Source organism: Oryctolagus cuniculus, chromosome 21 (genome assembly GCF_051225735.1).
Source record: "Oryctolagus cuniculus isolate XC-2025 breed Fujian yellow rabbit chromosome 21, ASM5122573v1, whole genome shotgun sequence".
Classification (NCBI taxonomy): domain Eukaryota; kingdom Metazoa; phylum Chordata; class Mammalia; order Lagomorpha; family Leporidae; genus Oryctolagus; species Oryctolagus cuniculus.
The window spans coordinates 36,051,120-36,065,037 of NC_142887.1; the positions used below are offsets into that span (position 1 = coordinate 36,051,120).

Genomic DNA, 13,918 nt, shown 5'->3' on the forward strand with positions numbered 1-13,918 from the left:
CTGCTTGGGATGCCTGCATCCAAAACCAGTGCAAGTTTCAGCCCCGGCTACTCTGCTTCCAATACATCTGCTTATGTGAACTGGAAGGCAGCAAATGATGGTTCATGTACTTGATCCCCTGTAATACATCAGAGAGAATTAGAGGAATCCCAGGCTTTTGGCTTCAGACTTGTCACACTTAATTGTTATAGGCATCTGAGGATTGAGCTAGTAGAAAATCTCTCCTCTCACTGACTTTTTGGTGAACACAAAGATGATACAAGTATATGTGATTTTAAAGAGTGGACAAATATTTAGTAAAAATATTTATCCACTGTCTAGCAACCAAGTTTTCCCTGTCCTTTTTTTTCCAGATTATTTTTATAAAAACTGTGTTTTGTGTTTCTCTGATTTGCAAGCATAAATATGGGAAAGTTTTACTGGATCATTTACTTGCCAGTGGAGAAGAATGAAATGTATCTGTACTCTAAGCAGGAGCACATTTAAGGGACAAGATTTGAATCTATGGTTGTCTCATGTTCATTCTTCACAGGGAAATGGCATTTGTGGGATTTTTCAAATGAAAAACTATTTTATCTGTAGTCTAACAACAGCTTCATATTCCTAAGGAAACCTGACATCTTCAGCTTCTCAGAACTACAACAGGTACAGAAAAGTCTCAATGTACCACCTTCGGTATATACTCCTTGCTAGTTTATGGAATAGGTATGTTTACTTTTTTAAAAGTGTTTTCTAGTTCATTCTGAAATTACCATCCCTGGTTATATCCAATCAATTCTTTCTATAAACACTCCTCTGTGGTAATTTGTGTTTCTAAGGCTCTTGATCACTTTTCTACTATTTTCATGGAAAGCTTCATTTCCTATGCCTTCACATCATTTTTGTTTGTTTTTCAATGATACTGAAAAATTAGAAAATTCATACTTTAAGCTCTACTCTTTAACAAATATGAAACCATGAGGTTACTTGAGCTTGGGACTCAGAATCCCATGACTTTCTTTTTTTAAAAGATTTTATTTATTTATTTGACAGGTAGAGTTACAGACAGTGAGAGAGAAAGAGACAGAAAGGTCCTCCTTCTTTGGTTTACTCCCCAAATGGCTGCAAAGATCTGAGCTGCCCCAATCTAAAGCCAGGAGATAGGTGCTTGTTCCTGGTCTCCCATGTGGGTGCAGGGGCCCAAGCACTTGGGCCATCTTCCACTGCTTTCCCAGACCACAGCAGAGAGCTGGATGTAACGAGAACCAACTGGGACTAGAACCGGCACCCATATGGGATGCCGGTGCTGCAGGCAGAGGATTAAGCTAGTGTGCCATGACTTTCTTAATAAGTCTAGAATCACTTGTTTTCATGCTTAGCTCCATGATTTTCATGCTTAGATTCATGATCTCTGACATCACAACATGGAGGCTTACCCTTGACCATATTGTAGCATTTACTTATTAACTTGATGAAGAAAAAGGTATGAAAGTGTATGGAAGGATAAATTAGCATTTGAGGAATGTATCTAAACTAGAAAAATGCTTTAGTAACATCAGAAGAGGATTGGAAGAGTTTTTGTTTTGTTTTTAAATCAAAGAACATCTTCACCCAAGAACAAGAGTTGTAGAGATACTGGTAGCCCTAGATACTCTGTGTCTGAGTGTCTGGTGCACAAAACCAGCTGTCACCAGGAGTAAGACTTGGTAATAATTCATGGAAAGAGCACCAGTCAAGACCTGTTGCACTCTTTCTGCCTTGGCCCCCCTGCCCATTATGTGCAAACTGACCTGGAGGGCTCTGATTTAGACATTCTTCCATCATCCATGGCTCTGTACCTTGCTCCAACTTGACGATCAAGTCAGGTTTGCTAATGCATTGTCCTATTAATGGAAACAGCTTGGTCTAGGAGCTATGCAACAGATGTTTGAATATGAATCCTTTCCTCAATGGCAGGTACTCAGATTATTCATGGACTTAAATTCTATACCTGCCCATTATTAAATTTTATGAAGTGTTCACTTATTTGTCAAATAGCAAGAAAATATTACCATTCGGCTTGTGATGGATGTCACTCTCCCAAGGAGAACAGGCTGCTGTAAGTCTCTAGCATCACATCCTTGTACAGGATTTTCTGAGCTTTGTTCATATTCTGCCATTCTTCCCAGGTGAAGTACACAGCGAGGTATTCAAATGTTGTCATCACCTGTGATAGAACACTTTTGGTCAACATATTAATTCTGTCACATAACAACACTGACAGTGTGTATTTTCCATATGGTAATGAAGGCGGAAGGAAGGATATAGTTCTTTTTTTTTTTTTTTGAAAGTCAGAATTATACAGAGAGAGAAGGAAAGGCAGAGAGAGAGAGAGGTCTTCTATCTGCTGGTTCACTCCCCAGATGACCACTATGGCTGGAGCTGCACCAATCCAAAGCCAGGAGTCAGGAGCTTCTTCCAGGTCTCCCACAAGTGTGTAGAGGCTCAAGCACTTGGGCCATCTTCTACTGATTTCCCAGGCCATAGCAGAGAGATGGATCATAGTGGAGCTGCTGGGTCTCGAACTGGTGCCCATATGGGATGCCAGCACTGCAGGTGGCAGCTTTACTTGCTATGCTACAGCACCAGCCCCAAGGATCTAGTTTCATCTTAGACTTGTTGAGCATTGGGAAGCCACACAGAAGCATTCAACAGGGAGTCAAATCTATGTTCTAAGGCTGTAAAAAATGCCTAAATGGAGGACACAGGAGTTTCAGGCCAAACGGCCTGAAATCTGTCACGGAGGATTGCACAGCAGGCTGAAAGAGGGACAATATTGACTCTTAAATGAGCAATGTTAAGGAGAAGAATATAGAAGTATTCAGGAGAAAAGACGAGAAACATTTATTGAAGCTATGAGGGGAATGAATAGTGGTTGCAACCCATGTGTGCCAGTTTGTGTATTAGTTGCTCCACTTCTGAGCCAGTTCCCTGCTATTATTCCTGGAAAAGCAGCAAAAGATGGCACAAGTGTGTGCACCTCTGCCACCCACATGGCAGACCCAGATGCAGCTCTTAGATTCAGTCTGGCCCACCCCTGGCCATAGTAGCCATTTTGAGGAGTGAATCTATGGATAGAAGATCTCTTAACTATTTATTTCAAATACACAAATAAATCTTTAAAAGTTACTTATTTGAAAGGTAGAGTTCCAGAGAGAGAGAGAAATAGAGATCATCCATCTGCTTGTTCACCCCCAAATAGCTGCCATGTGGAGCTGGGCCAATCTGAAGCCAGCAGCCAGGGGTTTCTTCTGGATCTTTTACATGGATGCATAAGCTAAAGGATGTGGGACACATTTCACTGTTTTCCCAGACACATTACCATGGAGCTGGATTGGAAATGATACAGCTGGGACATGAACCACTGCATGAGATATACATCAACTTTCCCAGGTTCTCTATGCACTTATTCACAAAGTTTCCTGGTGTAAACAGTAGTGTAAACAATAGTCTACCCTGGATTCCTACCGAATTTAAACGGGGTACTCAATACAAATTTTGATCAGTTCCAAAATATATATCAGAAGAAAAATAGTTTACATAGTACTGCCTAATTTTCAACAGTCAAATGCAGTCAAAAAATCTGACAGTTTGAAGAGATAGTCTAAAAGAATGAGTAATAAAATATAATTCATAAGTCAGAACTTGGCTAGGGAAAATAGGAATTCATAGATTCCCAAAATAAACTAACTAATATGGCCTGATAAATGGAAACTCCATGTCTTCATGTATTAAATTTTATTATCTTAAAAATCTACCCAAAATGGATGTAAATCTATGACTGTATAACATCAAATAATTAGATAACATTGGGGAGGGGCTGTTGCCATGGCTCACTTGGCTAATCCTCCACCTGTGGCACCGGCATCCCATATGGGCACCAGGTTCTAGTCCCGGGTGCTCCTCTTCCAGTCCAGCTCCCTGCTGTGGCCAGTGAGGGCAGTGGAGGATGGCCCAAGTGTTTGGGCTCCTGCACCCACATGGGAGACCAGGAAGAAGCACCTGGCTCCTAGCTTCGAATTGGCACAGCGCCAACTGTAACTGCCATTTGGGGGGTGAACCAAAGGAAGGAAGGAAGGCCTTTCTCTCTGTTTTCCTCTCTCTGCAATTCTACCTGTCAAAAAATAAATAAATAAATAAGATAGATAACATTGAGAAACTCCTGCAAAACATTGGCATGGAAAACACTTCTTGGTAAAGACCCCAGAGGCACAGGCATTCAAAGACAAAATTGATAAATGAGATTACATCAAATTGAGAAGCTTCTGTACCGCAAAAGAAACACTCAGCAAGGTGAAGAGGCAACCAACAGAATGAGAGAAATGATTTGCAAACTATGAAACTGATAAAGGATTAATTAGCAGAATATATAAAAGATCAAGAAACTCAACAACAACAAAACAAACAACCCAGTTAAGAAATGGGGAAAGGACTTAAACAGGCACCTTTCTCTTTTTTAAAAAATATTTTTTATTATATAATTTTATTTGAAAGAGTTAAAGAGAGGCAGAGGAAGAGAGAGAAAGACTATTTCCATCCACTGGTTCATTCCCCAGATGGCCAAAACAGCCAGAGCTTCATAGATCCAAATCCAGAAGCCAGGAGATTCTTCCAGGTCTCCCACATGGGTGCAGGGACCCACAGACTTGGGCCATCTTTTACTATTTTTCCAGGCCATAAGAGAGAACTGGATTGGAAATGTAGCAATCAGGACACAAATTGGTGCCCATATGGGATGCCAGCACTGCAGGCAGCAGCCTTACCCACTATGTCACAGTGCCAGCACCCAAACTGGCATTTTTCAAAATTAGAAATCCAAATGGCCAACAGACACATGAAAAAATGCTCAGGATCATGAGCTGTCAGGGAAACACAAATAAAAACCACAAGGAGGTCTCATCTCATCCCCATTACAATGGCTATCATACAGAAATCAACAAACAAATGCTAACAAGGATGTGGGGAAAAAGGTACCCTAATTCACTGTGGGAGGGAATGTAAACTGGTAAAGCCACTATGGAAGACAGTATGGAGATACCTCAGAAATCTGAATATAGACCAATCATATGACACAGGCATTCTACTTCTGGGAATTTACCCAAAGGAAATGAAGTCAGCATATAAAAGAGTTACCTGTACTCCCATGTTTATTGCAGCTGAATTAACAATAACTTAAGATATGGAATCAACACAAATGCCTTTCAACTGAAGACTGGATAAAGAAGTTATGGGATATTGACACCATGGAGTACTATGCAGTGTTAAAAAAAATTGAGTCGTTTGCAGCAAAATGGATGAAGCTCAAAAACATACTGGATGAAAGAAGCCAGTCGCAAAAGGACAAATACAGTATGTTCTCCCTGACCTGTGATAACAAATAAAGCACCTAAATTGTAATAATAGGAGAGAAATTGACACTTTGAGAAGTAATGACTTTAAACAGCCCTTTTCTCGACTGCTGAGGAACAGTTCATTTTTTCCATATTCTTATTGAGCTTTTATATTTATGTGTATAAAGTTAATTAAAAAATAGATGTTAGGAAAAAAATCAGACTGGTAAGAGGAGAGGGAGAGTGGGTGGGATGGTGGGTGCAGTGGGAAGAATCAACATGTTCCTAAAGTAGTATTTATGAAATATATCAAATTTGTATTCCTTAAAATAAAAGTTTTCTGGGGAAAAATTATCACATTAGACTTAACTAATAAAAAGGTTTTTATTCCAACTTTCACCATTTGGCAAACTAATTTACCTGTTAAATCTGGAAAAAAAATAAATGAAACCTCATGGTAGATTACTAAAGTCTTAATGTTATATGGCATCCATTATGTCTACAATACCTTATATATAATATTAACATATCCGATGCCTCTCAACAGATAAATGACATTTCTTGAGTATTGCAAGCTTGGCAAATGAGTTTTGACAAAGCTTTCCCAAAAGCCCCTCACTCTCAGTTTGCTTTCACCTTGAAAAGACATTTCTTCTAAGGTGTACATGGGCACCTCATTGAGTTTGGCATCAGACACAATTTTTGCAAAGAATTTAACCACACCCAACATTTTTTAGAATAAGCATACATCCTTACTGAAGGAGACTATTTAACGCACTTGTGAAGAACATACAAAGATAATACCTTATAGTGCTTCTTGGGTTCTGGTGCAATGCCTCATTTCAAAAATTAATTGTCAATAATACTACAAATCAGCCCATCTTTTATGGGACCCTCTCCAATGAAAGGTATACTAAAATCAGTCTAAATAAATTCTATAGGTGCTATCCTTAGTGCTCTCTGTGTCTTCTTCATTCTAGGGGCTCACATGCCTTCTTAATTACCTGGGACATATGTAAAGTCAAGTCCATTAGTTCTCAAGGGCCACCCATAAAAGGGACTTTGTACCAGATGGGTTCTACATCCTTGAACTACAAGGATACTATCATAGCATTTATGCTCCAAACTGATTCAGTTCCCTGCTAATGTGTTTAGAAAGGCAGCATATGATGGCCCAAATGCTTGGGCCACTGAACCCATGTGAGAGACCTGTAAGAAGTCTCCTGACATTAGGGAATTCTCTCAAACTCCTCAATAAGAACAGCATTACCTCCATTCCAAAACCAGAAAAAAAATACACAACACAGAAAGAGAAATACAGAACAATACCACTGATGAAAATAGATGCAAAAATCCTCTTCAAAGTACTTGCTAATTGAATCCAACAACACATCAGAAAGATCATTCACACAGACAATGAAGGATTTATCACTGGTATGAGGGAATGGTTCAAAAAATGCAAAACAATAAATATGATATGTCTTATTAGCAAACTGAATGATATGTCTTATTAACAAACTGAATGAAAACCATATAATTTCAATAGATGCATAAAAAGCATTTGATAAAGCACAACATGTTTTCATTATAAAGATGTAAACATATTGGCGTAGAAAGAACATTCCTTAACAAAATCAAGGCAATACATGGCAAATCTTCAACAGCATCCTATTAAATAAGAAAAGTTGGAACTGGAACAAGATGAAGTTGCTCACTCTCATAATTGCTATTCAATATAATTCTCAATGTTTCAACCAGAGCAATAATAAAAGAAAAGGAAATCAAAGAAATACAAATCGAAAGGAGAAACTAAAATTACCCCTATCTGCAGATAACATGATCTTATATATAGGAAACCAAGACTCCACAAAGAGACTATTGGAATACATGCATGAATTAGAAAAGAATAAACAAAATTGAAACCAATAGAAGAACACAAAAAAATCAGTGAAATGAGAAGTTGGTTTTTTAAAACAATAAACAAAATTAACACATCATTGGTGCAACTAACAGAAACAAAAAGAACCAAATCAATAAAATCAGAGATGAAAAGGAAATGTAACATCAGAATGAATGAATCATCAGAAATTATTACAAAGAGCTGTACACCAACAAACTAGGAAACCTAAGAAGAAATGGGTAGAGTCCTAGAAAAATACAATCTACCAAAATTAGTCATGAAGATACAGAAAATCTAAATGGACCAATAACCAAGATGGAGACTGAATCAGCAATAAAGACCCCCCAACAAAGGAAAACCCAGGGCCAGAGGGCTTCACTGCTGAATTCTACCAGACATTTAAAGAAGGTTTTAGGAACTCATAAGAGTTTGGTGAAGTGGCAAGATATAAAACTAACAGAGATAATCAATACACAGACAATGCCATGCATAAGAAAGAACTTGTAAGATCAGTACCATTCACAATAGCTCCAAAGAAAATCAAATACCTTGGAATAAATTTAACCAAGGAGGTGAAAGATCTCTACAGTGAAAATTACAAAACATTGAATAAATAAGAGATAAAAAGAAGAGATAAAAAAGTGGAAAATCTTCTAAGTTCATGTTTAACTTACATCAATTTAAAAAAAATAAACTTAATAATAGAAAAAAAAGACCTGAAATTAGATTTTTCTGATTCATCACTAATAAAAGTATTAGTCTTCACTTGTGTCTGACCATACTTAGTTTTATATTTACTTATTTTATAATTATATTCTTTTAAAAAGACAGATAAATTTTATGTCACCATTCGTAACAAGGCCATCTAGAGTCATTCTTTTAGAATCACCTTCTACTATGCTATTAATTTCTCATGAATTAATATCCATATCTTCTTAAAAAGATGTAATTTATCCTAGAGAAGGGAAGTGATATTTTACATGGATTTTAGTTATGTGTGAATATCACAACTCTCAACAACAGAACATTGTTGTCCATCCTGAAGCAAATTTGAGAGTGGGCATTTGGCGAAGTTTTTAAGATGCTGCTATGGACATTCACATTCCACAATGCATGGGTTTGAGTGCCAACTCCACTCCTGATTCAATTCCAGTTTCCAAAAGCACACCCTGAAGAACACAATCTGGGAATCAAGGGATCAAGTAGGTGGGAGCTTTAGAGACATGTTGGAGACTGGGGTATATTTATTTTTCTAAATAAAATTACTTATTTGAAAGAGAAAGAGGGAGAATCTTCCCTATCCCCAAGTGTTCCAACCTAAAATTACTACAAATGTGGATCTGTTCTGTAGATATGTGTATTGTGAACATGACATGTAATAGAAGATGGAATCTATGTGTTATCTTATCAAAGAGCCTCCATCTTTCAGACAGGACAAGACCTTACCTCTCAGCCACACTCACCCAGAACATATTGCTGGCAACAGGTAACTGGAGAGAGAACAAATGAGGATGGATTGCCCCCCCCAATTGGCAGCAGACAGGAGAGGGGTCCTGGTGTTTCCACTTCACTGTACCAGGACAGGGGAAAAGAAAGCAGACCTGTGTTCAGAGAGCACTAATTCTCTTATTCTTATTGAATCTTAAATTTTCTGTGGTATTTCCTTGCTTCTTATACATCTTTGGGACTTTACTAGCTTCTTGTTTAGATTTTAAGTAATTCTCATAAATTTTAGTAACAAGTGTCCTTACTGCTATTCACTGGCATGCCTACATTCTATGAATCATTCAATTTTAATGTTTACATGCTTAGCTAATTATTAATTATGTTTGTAATTGCAAACATACTAATGACAAAATAGCTAAATTAGCTAATGACAATCAAATGTCAGTCTTAGAACTGATTCATGTTATTATTTAGTTGTTTTGGAAACTATGAGGATGTTGACTACATGTACCATTAAAATATAATTTTTAAAAATCCTGTAATAGGCAACTCCATGTTCACAAAACTGGTAAAATCTAATGCATGTGTCAAAAACATACATAGTGGGGCTGGTGCCGTGGTTCACTTGGTTAATCATCCACCTGCAACACTGGCATACCATATGGGCACTGGTTCTAGTCCCAGATGCTCCTCTTCCAGTCCATCTCTCTGCTGTGGTCCAGAAAGCATCTTCCACAGATGGCCCAAGTCCTTGGGCCCCTGAACCCACATGTGAGACCAAGAAAAGCTCCTGGCTTCTGCTCCTGACTTTGGAATGGCACAACTCCAGCCATAGTAGCCATTTGGGGAGTGAACTAATGGAAGGAAGATCTTTCTCTTTGTCTCTCTCTCACTGTCTATAACCCTACCCGTCAAATAAAAAAAAAAGAAAAAGCAAAAACATACATAGTGATAAATTTAGAAAAGCTGTTAAGTACTGTAAGTGGCTGCCAAAGAGCTGAAAAACCCACAATGACCATGTCATTAATTTAGTATATAATGTTGAGAAAATCAAAAGCATGGCCAGCGGCGCCATGGCTCAATAGGCTAATCCTCCACCTGCAGCACTGGCACACTGGGTTCTAGTCCCAGTTGGGGCACCGGATTCTGTCCCGGTTGCTCCTCTTCCAGTTCAGCTCTCTGCTGTGGCCCGGGAGTGCATCTGCGTGGGAGACCAGGAGAAGCACCTGGCTCCTGGCTTTGGATCAGTGTGGTGCGCCAGCCATAGCACGCTGGCTTCAGCGGCCATTGGAAGGTGAACCAGCGGTAAAAGGAAGACCTTTCTCTCTGTCTCTCTCTCACTGTCCACTCTGCCTGTCAAAAAATTAAAAAAAAATTATAAAAATTATGTTAAAATTTCTGTTACAATGCACTAGATTTATGATTTTCAGAATGTATTTTTCCTATGTGTACTGTAGTCCTGTGCAAGTTTTTAGTACCAGAAATTATAAAATGTGAAAGGTTTTGTCTTTTGTTTTTAAAGATTTATTTATTTATTTGAGAGGCAGAGTTACAGACACAGAGAAGAAGAAACAGAGAACAGAGGTCTTCTACACACTGATTCACTCCCTAAATGGCCACAACAGCTGGAGGTGGGCTGATCTGAAGCCAGAGCCAGGAAGTTCCTCTGGGTCTCCCACATGGATACAGGAGCCCAGGCACTTGGGCCATATTCCACTTCTTTCCCAGACCATTAGCAAAGAGCTGGATCAGAAGTGCAATGGCAGGGACATGAACTGGCGCCCATATGTGACACCTGTGGTACAGGTGGAGGCTTAACTTAGGTCACAGCATTGGCCTAGGAAATGTTTTAGGAAGACATCCTTCATGTAGACTAGTGTATAACAATGTAAGATACATTTAGGTTTTATTTCTTACACATCATTATTTATTCTTTAGCAAGTATAAATACTGAATATAATTACATATGTATATTTTATGGAACTGTAGATTTTGTTTGTCATTCCTTCTAATTTGCTTCTTAATGGCTGCTAATAAGACAATCTTATGGATTATTGTATTGATGCTACCTGTACACAGCCAGGCATTTCCACTGTAGTATGTGTTCATGTATACAAGTATTTTTGTGTTTGTATATGTGCATGCATGTACAACCTTTGATGAGATAGTATTGAAAGTAATACTGTAAGAAATCTTTATACTCATTTCAAATTCTCTGTCCCCTCCAGAAATGGCTGTCTATGACGCAAAACAGGCCCTTTTATGGTCATGGACTGAAATGTGCCTCCCTAAAAACTCATACCTTGAAGTGCTCACAACCAATGTGACTCTAAGAGAAAACGCTTTAAAGCAAGTCAGATGATAGCATATGTGTGAGGCCCATCGGGAGCATGGCATATGGAAAACCCAAGCCTCTTATGCTCTTGATCTTACATTTGCAACCTCCACAGCATGAGAAGTAAATTTCCATGATTTAAATCATATCCTCTGTGGTATTTTACTAGTAAATCAATACATCCTCATTGCTGCCACCATTTCCTGCAATCACATAGAAGGTCTAATTATCAGAGAAATGTAGAAACTAAAAACTATGACTTCAAATGGCCAAAACATCTAGAAATCCAAGAAAGAAATCAGATAAGTAACTATTATCCTTCTCAAATACCCAGAAAAAACAAGAATGAATCAAATCCAAGGGCAGTAGAGAAAAGTGAATAATAACTATCACAGCGGAAGTAAATAAGGAAGAACCTTAAGCAATATTAAAACTGATAAAAATAAAGAGCTGATTCTAAGAAAACAAAAAATAATTCTCTACCTAGACAAGCAAATATAGGAAATGATTCAAATGAATGAAATCGAAGAGAAGAGCAATATCTACTCAAATAGGAAAATAAGATATCAAATTTATATTTCTGGTTGTAGATAACATGGGTATATTAGAAGAAGGGAGAACTGGAAATGATAAATGAATTCAGTGAAATTGGCTATACATTATAAAACCAAAACCAGTAGGACTTCTGTACATAACAGTGAACTCACTGGGAAAAATTGTAAAAATATATTTACAGTTGTGACAAGCACATAAAATATCTTACAATAAATTCAACTCAGGATTTGAAAGCTCCCTACCATAAAATTGCAAAGCAATGATGAAAGAAACTAAATATATAACAATTGGAAAATGTCTCACGTTTCAATATTAAAAAAACTTTTATCATTGAAACTTTTATACTGTCCAATATAATTTACACATTTTATGCAATTATAATCAAAGCATCGGGGTGGAGCCAAGATGGCAGAATAGTGAGGGCACGCACCAATAGTCCGGGAAAATTTAGTTTAATAAAAGGGGAGTTACGGTAGCCGCAGAAAAAAGAACCAGGAAAATATTGCAGAGGAAACTCTTCTGGATTGAGTGGCTGTGAATCGGAGGACCTACTGGGAGAACAAGGTCGCCCACCGCGAGGAAGCCAAGATGCGGGAGCCGCGGGAGCCGCAGGGTCTGCGCGCCAGTGCAGGAAGGGGAGTGCATGTCACACAGACACCAGCGGGGAGTGTTGGGACATCCAGGGCTCCGAGTCCACACATCGGCGCTGGAAGGGGAGGTGAGCTCAGTAACCCGAGACATTGGCAGGGAAACGGGGGTTAGAATCTAGAGGGGGGCCGGAAAGTGCAGCAGACTCACTACCGGAAAGAAGGAAAAAAAAAAAAGCTTGGGGGTTTCTCTCTCAGCCAACCTTGCAAAGGTTGCAAGGCTGCAAGGCTTGAAGAATTCGCAAGAGACAAAGAGCAGGCCCCCTCTCTGGATTTACATATCAACAGGGGAGAGCTAAGGAACTGAGTCACTACAATTCAGTAGCCTAGGCAACCCAGTGGGAGTCCAGAGGAGAAACGGAGCCTACACAGACTCTTTGGGTAGAAGTCAGAGACTGGAAGCTAAATACCATCAATTCTGCACAGCCGTGCCTTGCGGTATTACTTACCCCCTGAATAAGTAAAATAAATAAATAAATAAATACATAAATACATAAATAAATAAAAAGATAGAGGTTTACCACGCATAACCTGAGGGTGTCACCTTTGCACACCCTTAACCAGGAAGAACCAAGCAGAGCTCTCAGGCCAAACCCACCTCAAGCCTCCAAGGCTCCTCCAACAGCAGGCAGTCCACTTAACACGGACATAGTATAAAATAAAAAAAAAAAATTAAAAAAAAAGGAAAGTGACGAAAGAAGAATTAACTATGCCAAGCAACAAACACAGAAATTGAGGGAACAAGATCAACGATGACACTATGATGCCTCCAAATAAACAAAACACCCCAAACCAAGATTATGAAGATGATGAGATAGAAGAAATGCAAGATACGGATTTCAAAAAATTTATGATAAGAACATTTAGAAGTTTTCAAAAGCAAATCCTTGAACTACAGAAATCCTTATTGGACAGGATTGAAAATCTCTCTCATGAAAATGAAATTTTAAGGAAGAATAAAAATGAAACGCAGAAACTAGTAGAACAGGAAAGTATGATAGTGAAGAGAAATCAAAATGAAATGAAGAGCTCAATAGATCAAATGACAAACACATTAGAAAGCCTTAAAAACAGAATGGGTGAAGCAGAAGAGAGAATATCAGACATAGAAGATAGAGCACAGGAAAACATACAGTCAAACCAAAGAAAAGAAGAGGAAATTAGAAATCTAAAAAGTATTGTTGGGAATCTACAGGATACTATTAAAAAAACCAACATTCGAGTTCTAGGAGTTCCTGAAGGCATGGAGAGAGAGAAAGGATTAGAAGGCCTTTTTAGTGAGATACTAGCAGAGAACTTTCCAGGTTTGGAGAAGGACAGAGACATCCTAGTACAGGAAGCTCATAGAACCCCCAGTAAACATGACCAAAGGAGATCCTCACCATGACACGTGGTAATTAAACTTACCACAGTGAAACATAAAGAAAAGATCCTAAAATGTGCAAGAGAGAAACGTCAGATTACTCTCAGAGGATCTCCAATCAGACTCACAGCAGACTTCTCATCAGAAACACTACAGGCTAGGAGGGAATGGCGAGACATAGCACAGGTGCTAAGAGAGAAAAATTGCCATCCCAGAATATTACATCCTGCCAAGCTCTCATTTGTGAATGAAGGTGAAATAAAGACCTTTCATAGCAAACAGAAATTGAAAGATTTTGTGGCCACTCGTCCGGCCCTGCAAAAG

The 13,918-nt window shown here is 38.5% G+C and overlaps 1 protein-coding gene across 4 annotated transcripts in view; it reads right to left on the bottom strand.

Moving 5' to 3' along the window:
- Positions 1-13,918, bottom strand: part of LOC100350369 (uncharacterized) — a 44,588-nt gene that overhangs the window by 16,904 nt on the left and 13,766 nt on the right. For 3 of the 4 annotated variants that reach the window (XM_089323615.1, XM_089323616.1, XM_089323614.1), the window contains 2 exons: positions 2,031-2,185; positions 1,770-1,862 (listed from right to left, as the gene is read on the bottom strand). In XM_089323615.1, the coding sequence (XP_089179741.1) occupies positions 1,770-1,803 (34 nt within the window). In that variant the 5' untranslated portion in view covers positions 1,804-1,862; positions 2,031-2,185. The remainder of the gene's footprint in view (positions 1-1,769; positions 1,863-2,030; positions 2,186-13,918) is intronic. The other variant, XM_089323617.1, reaches the window with a different exon arrangement.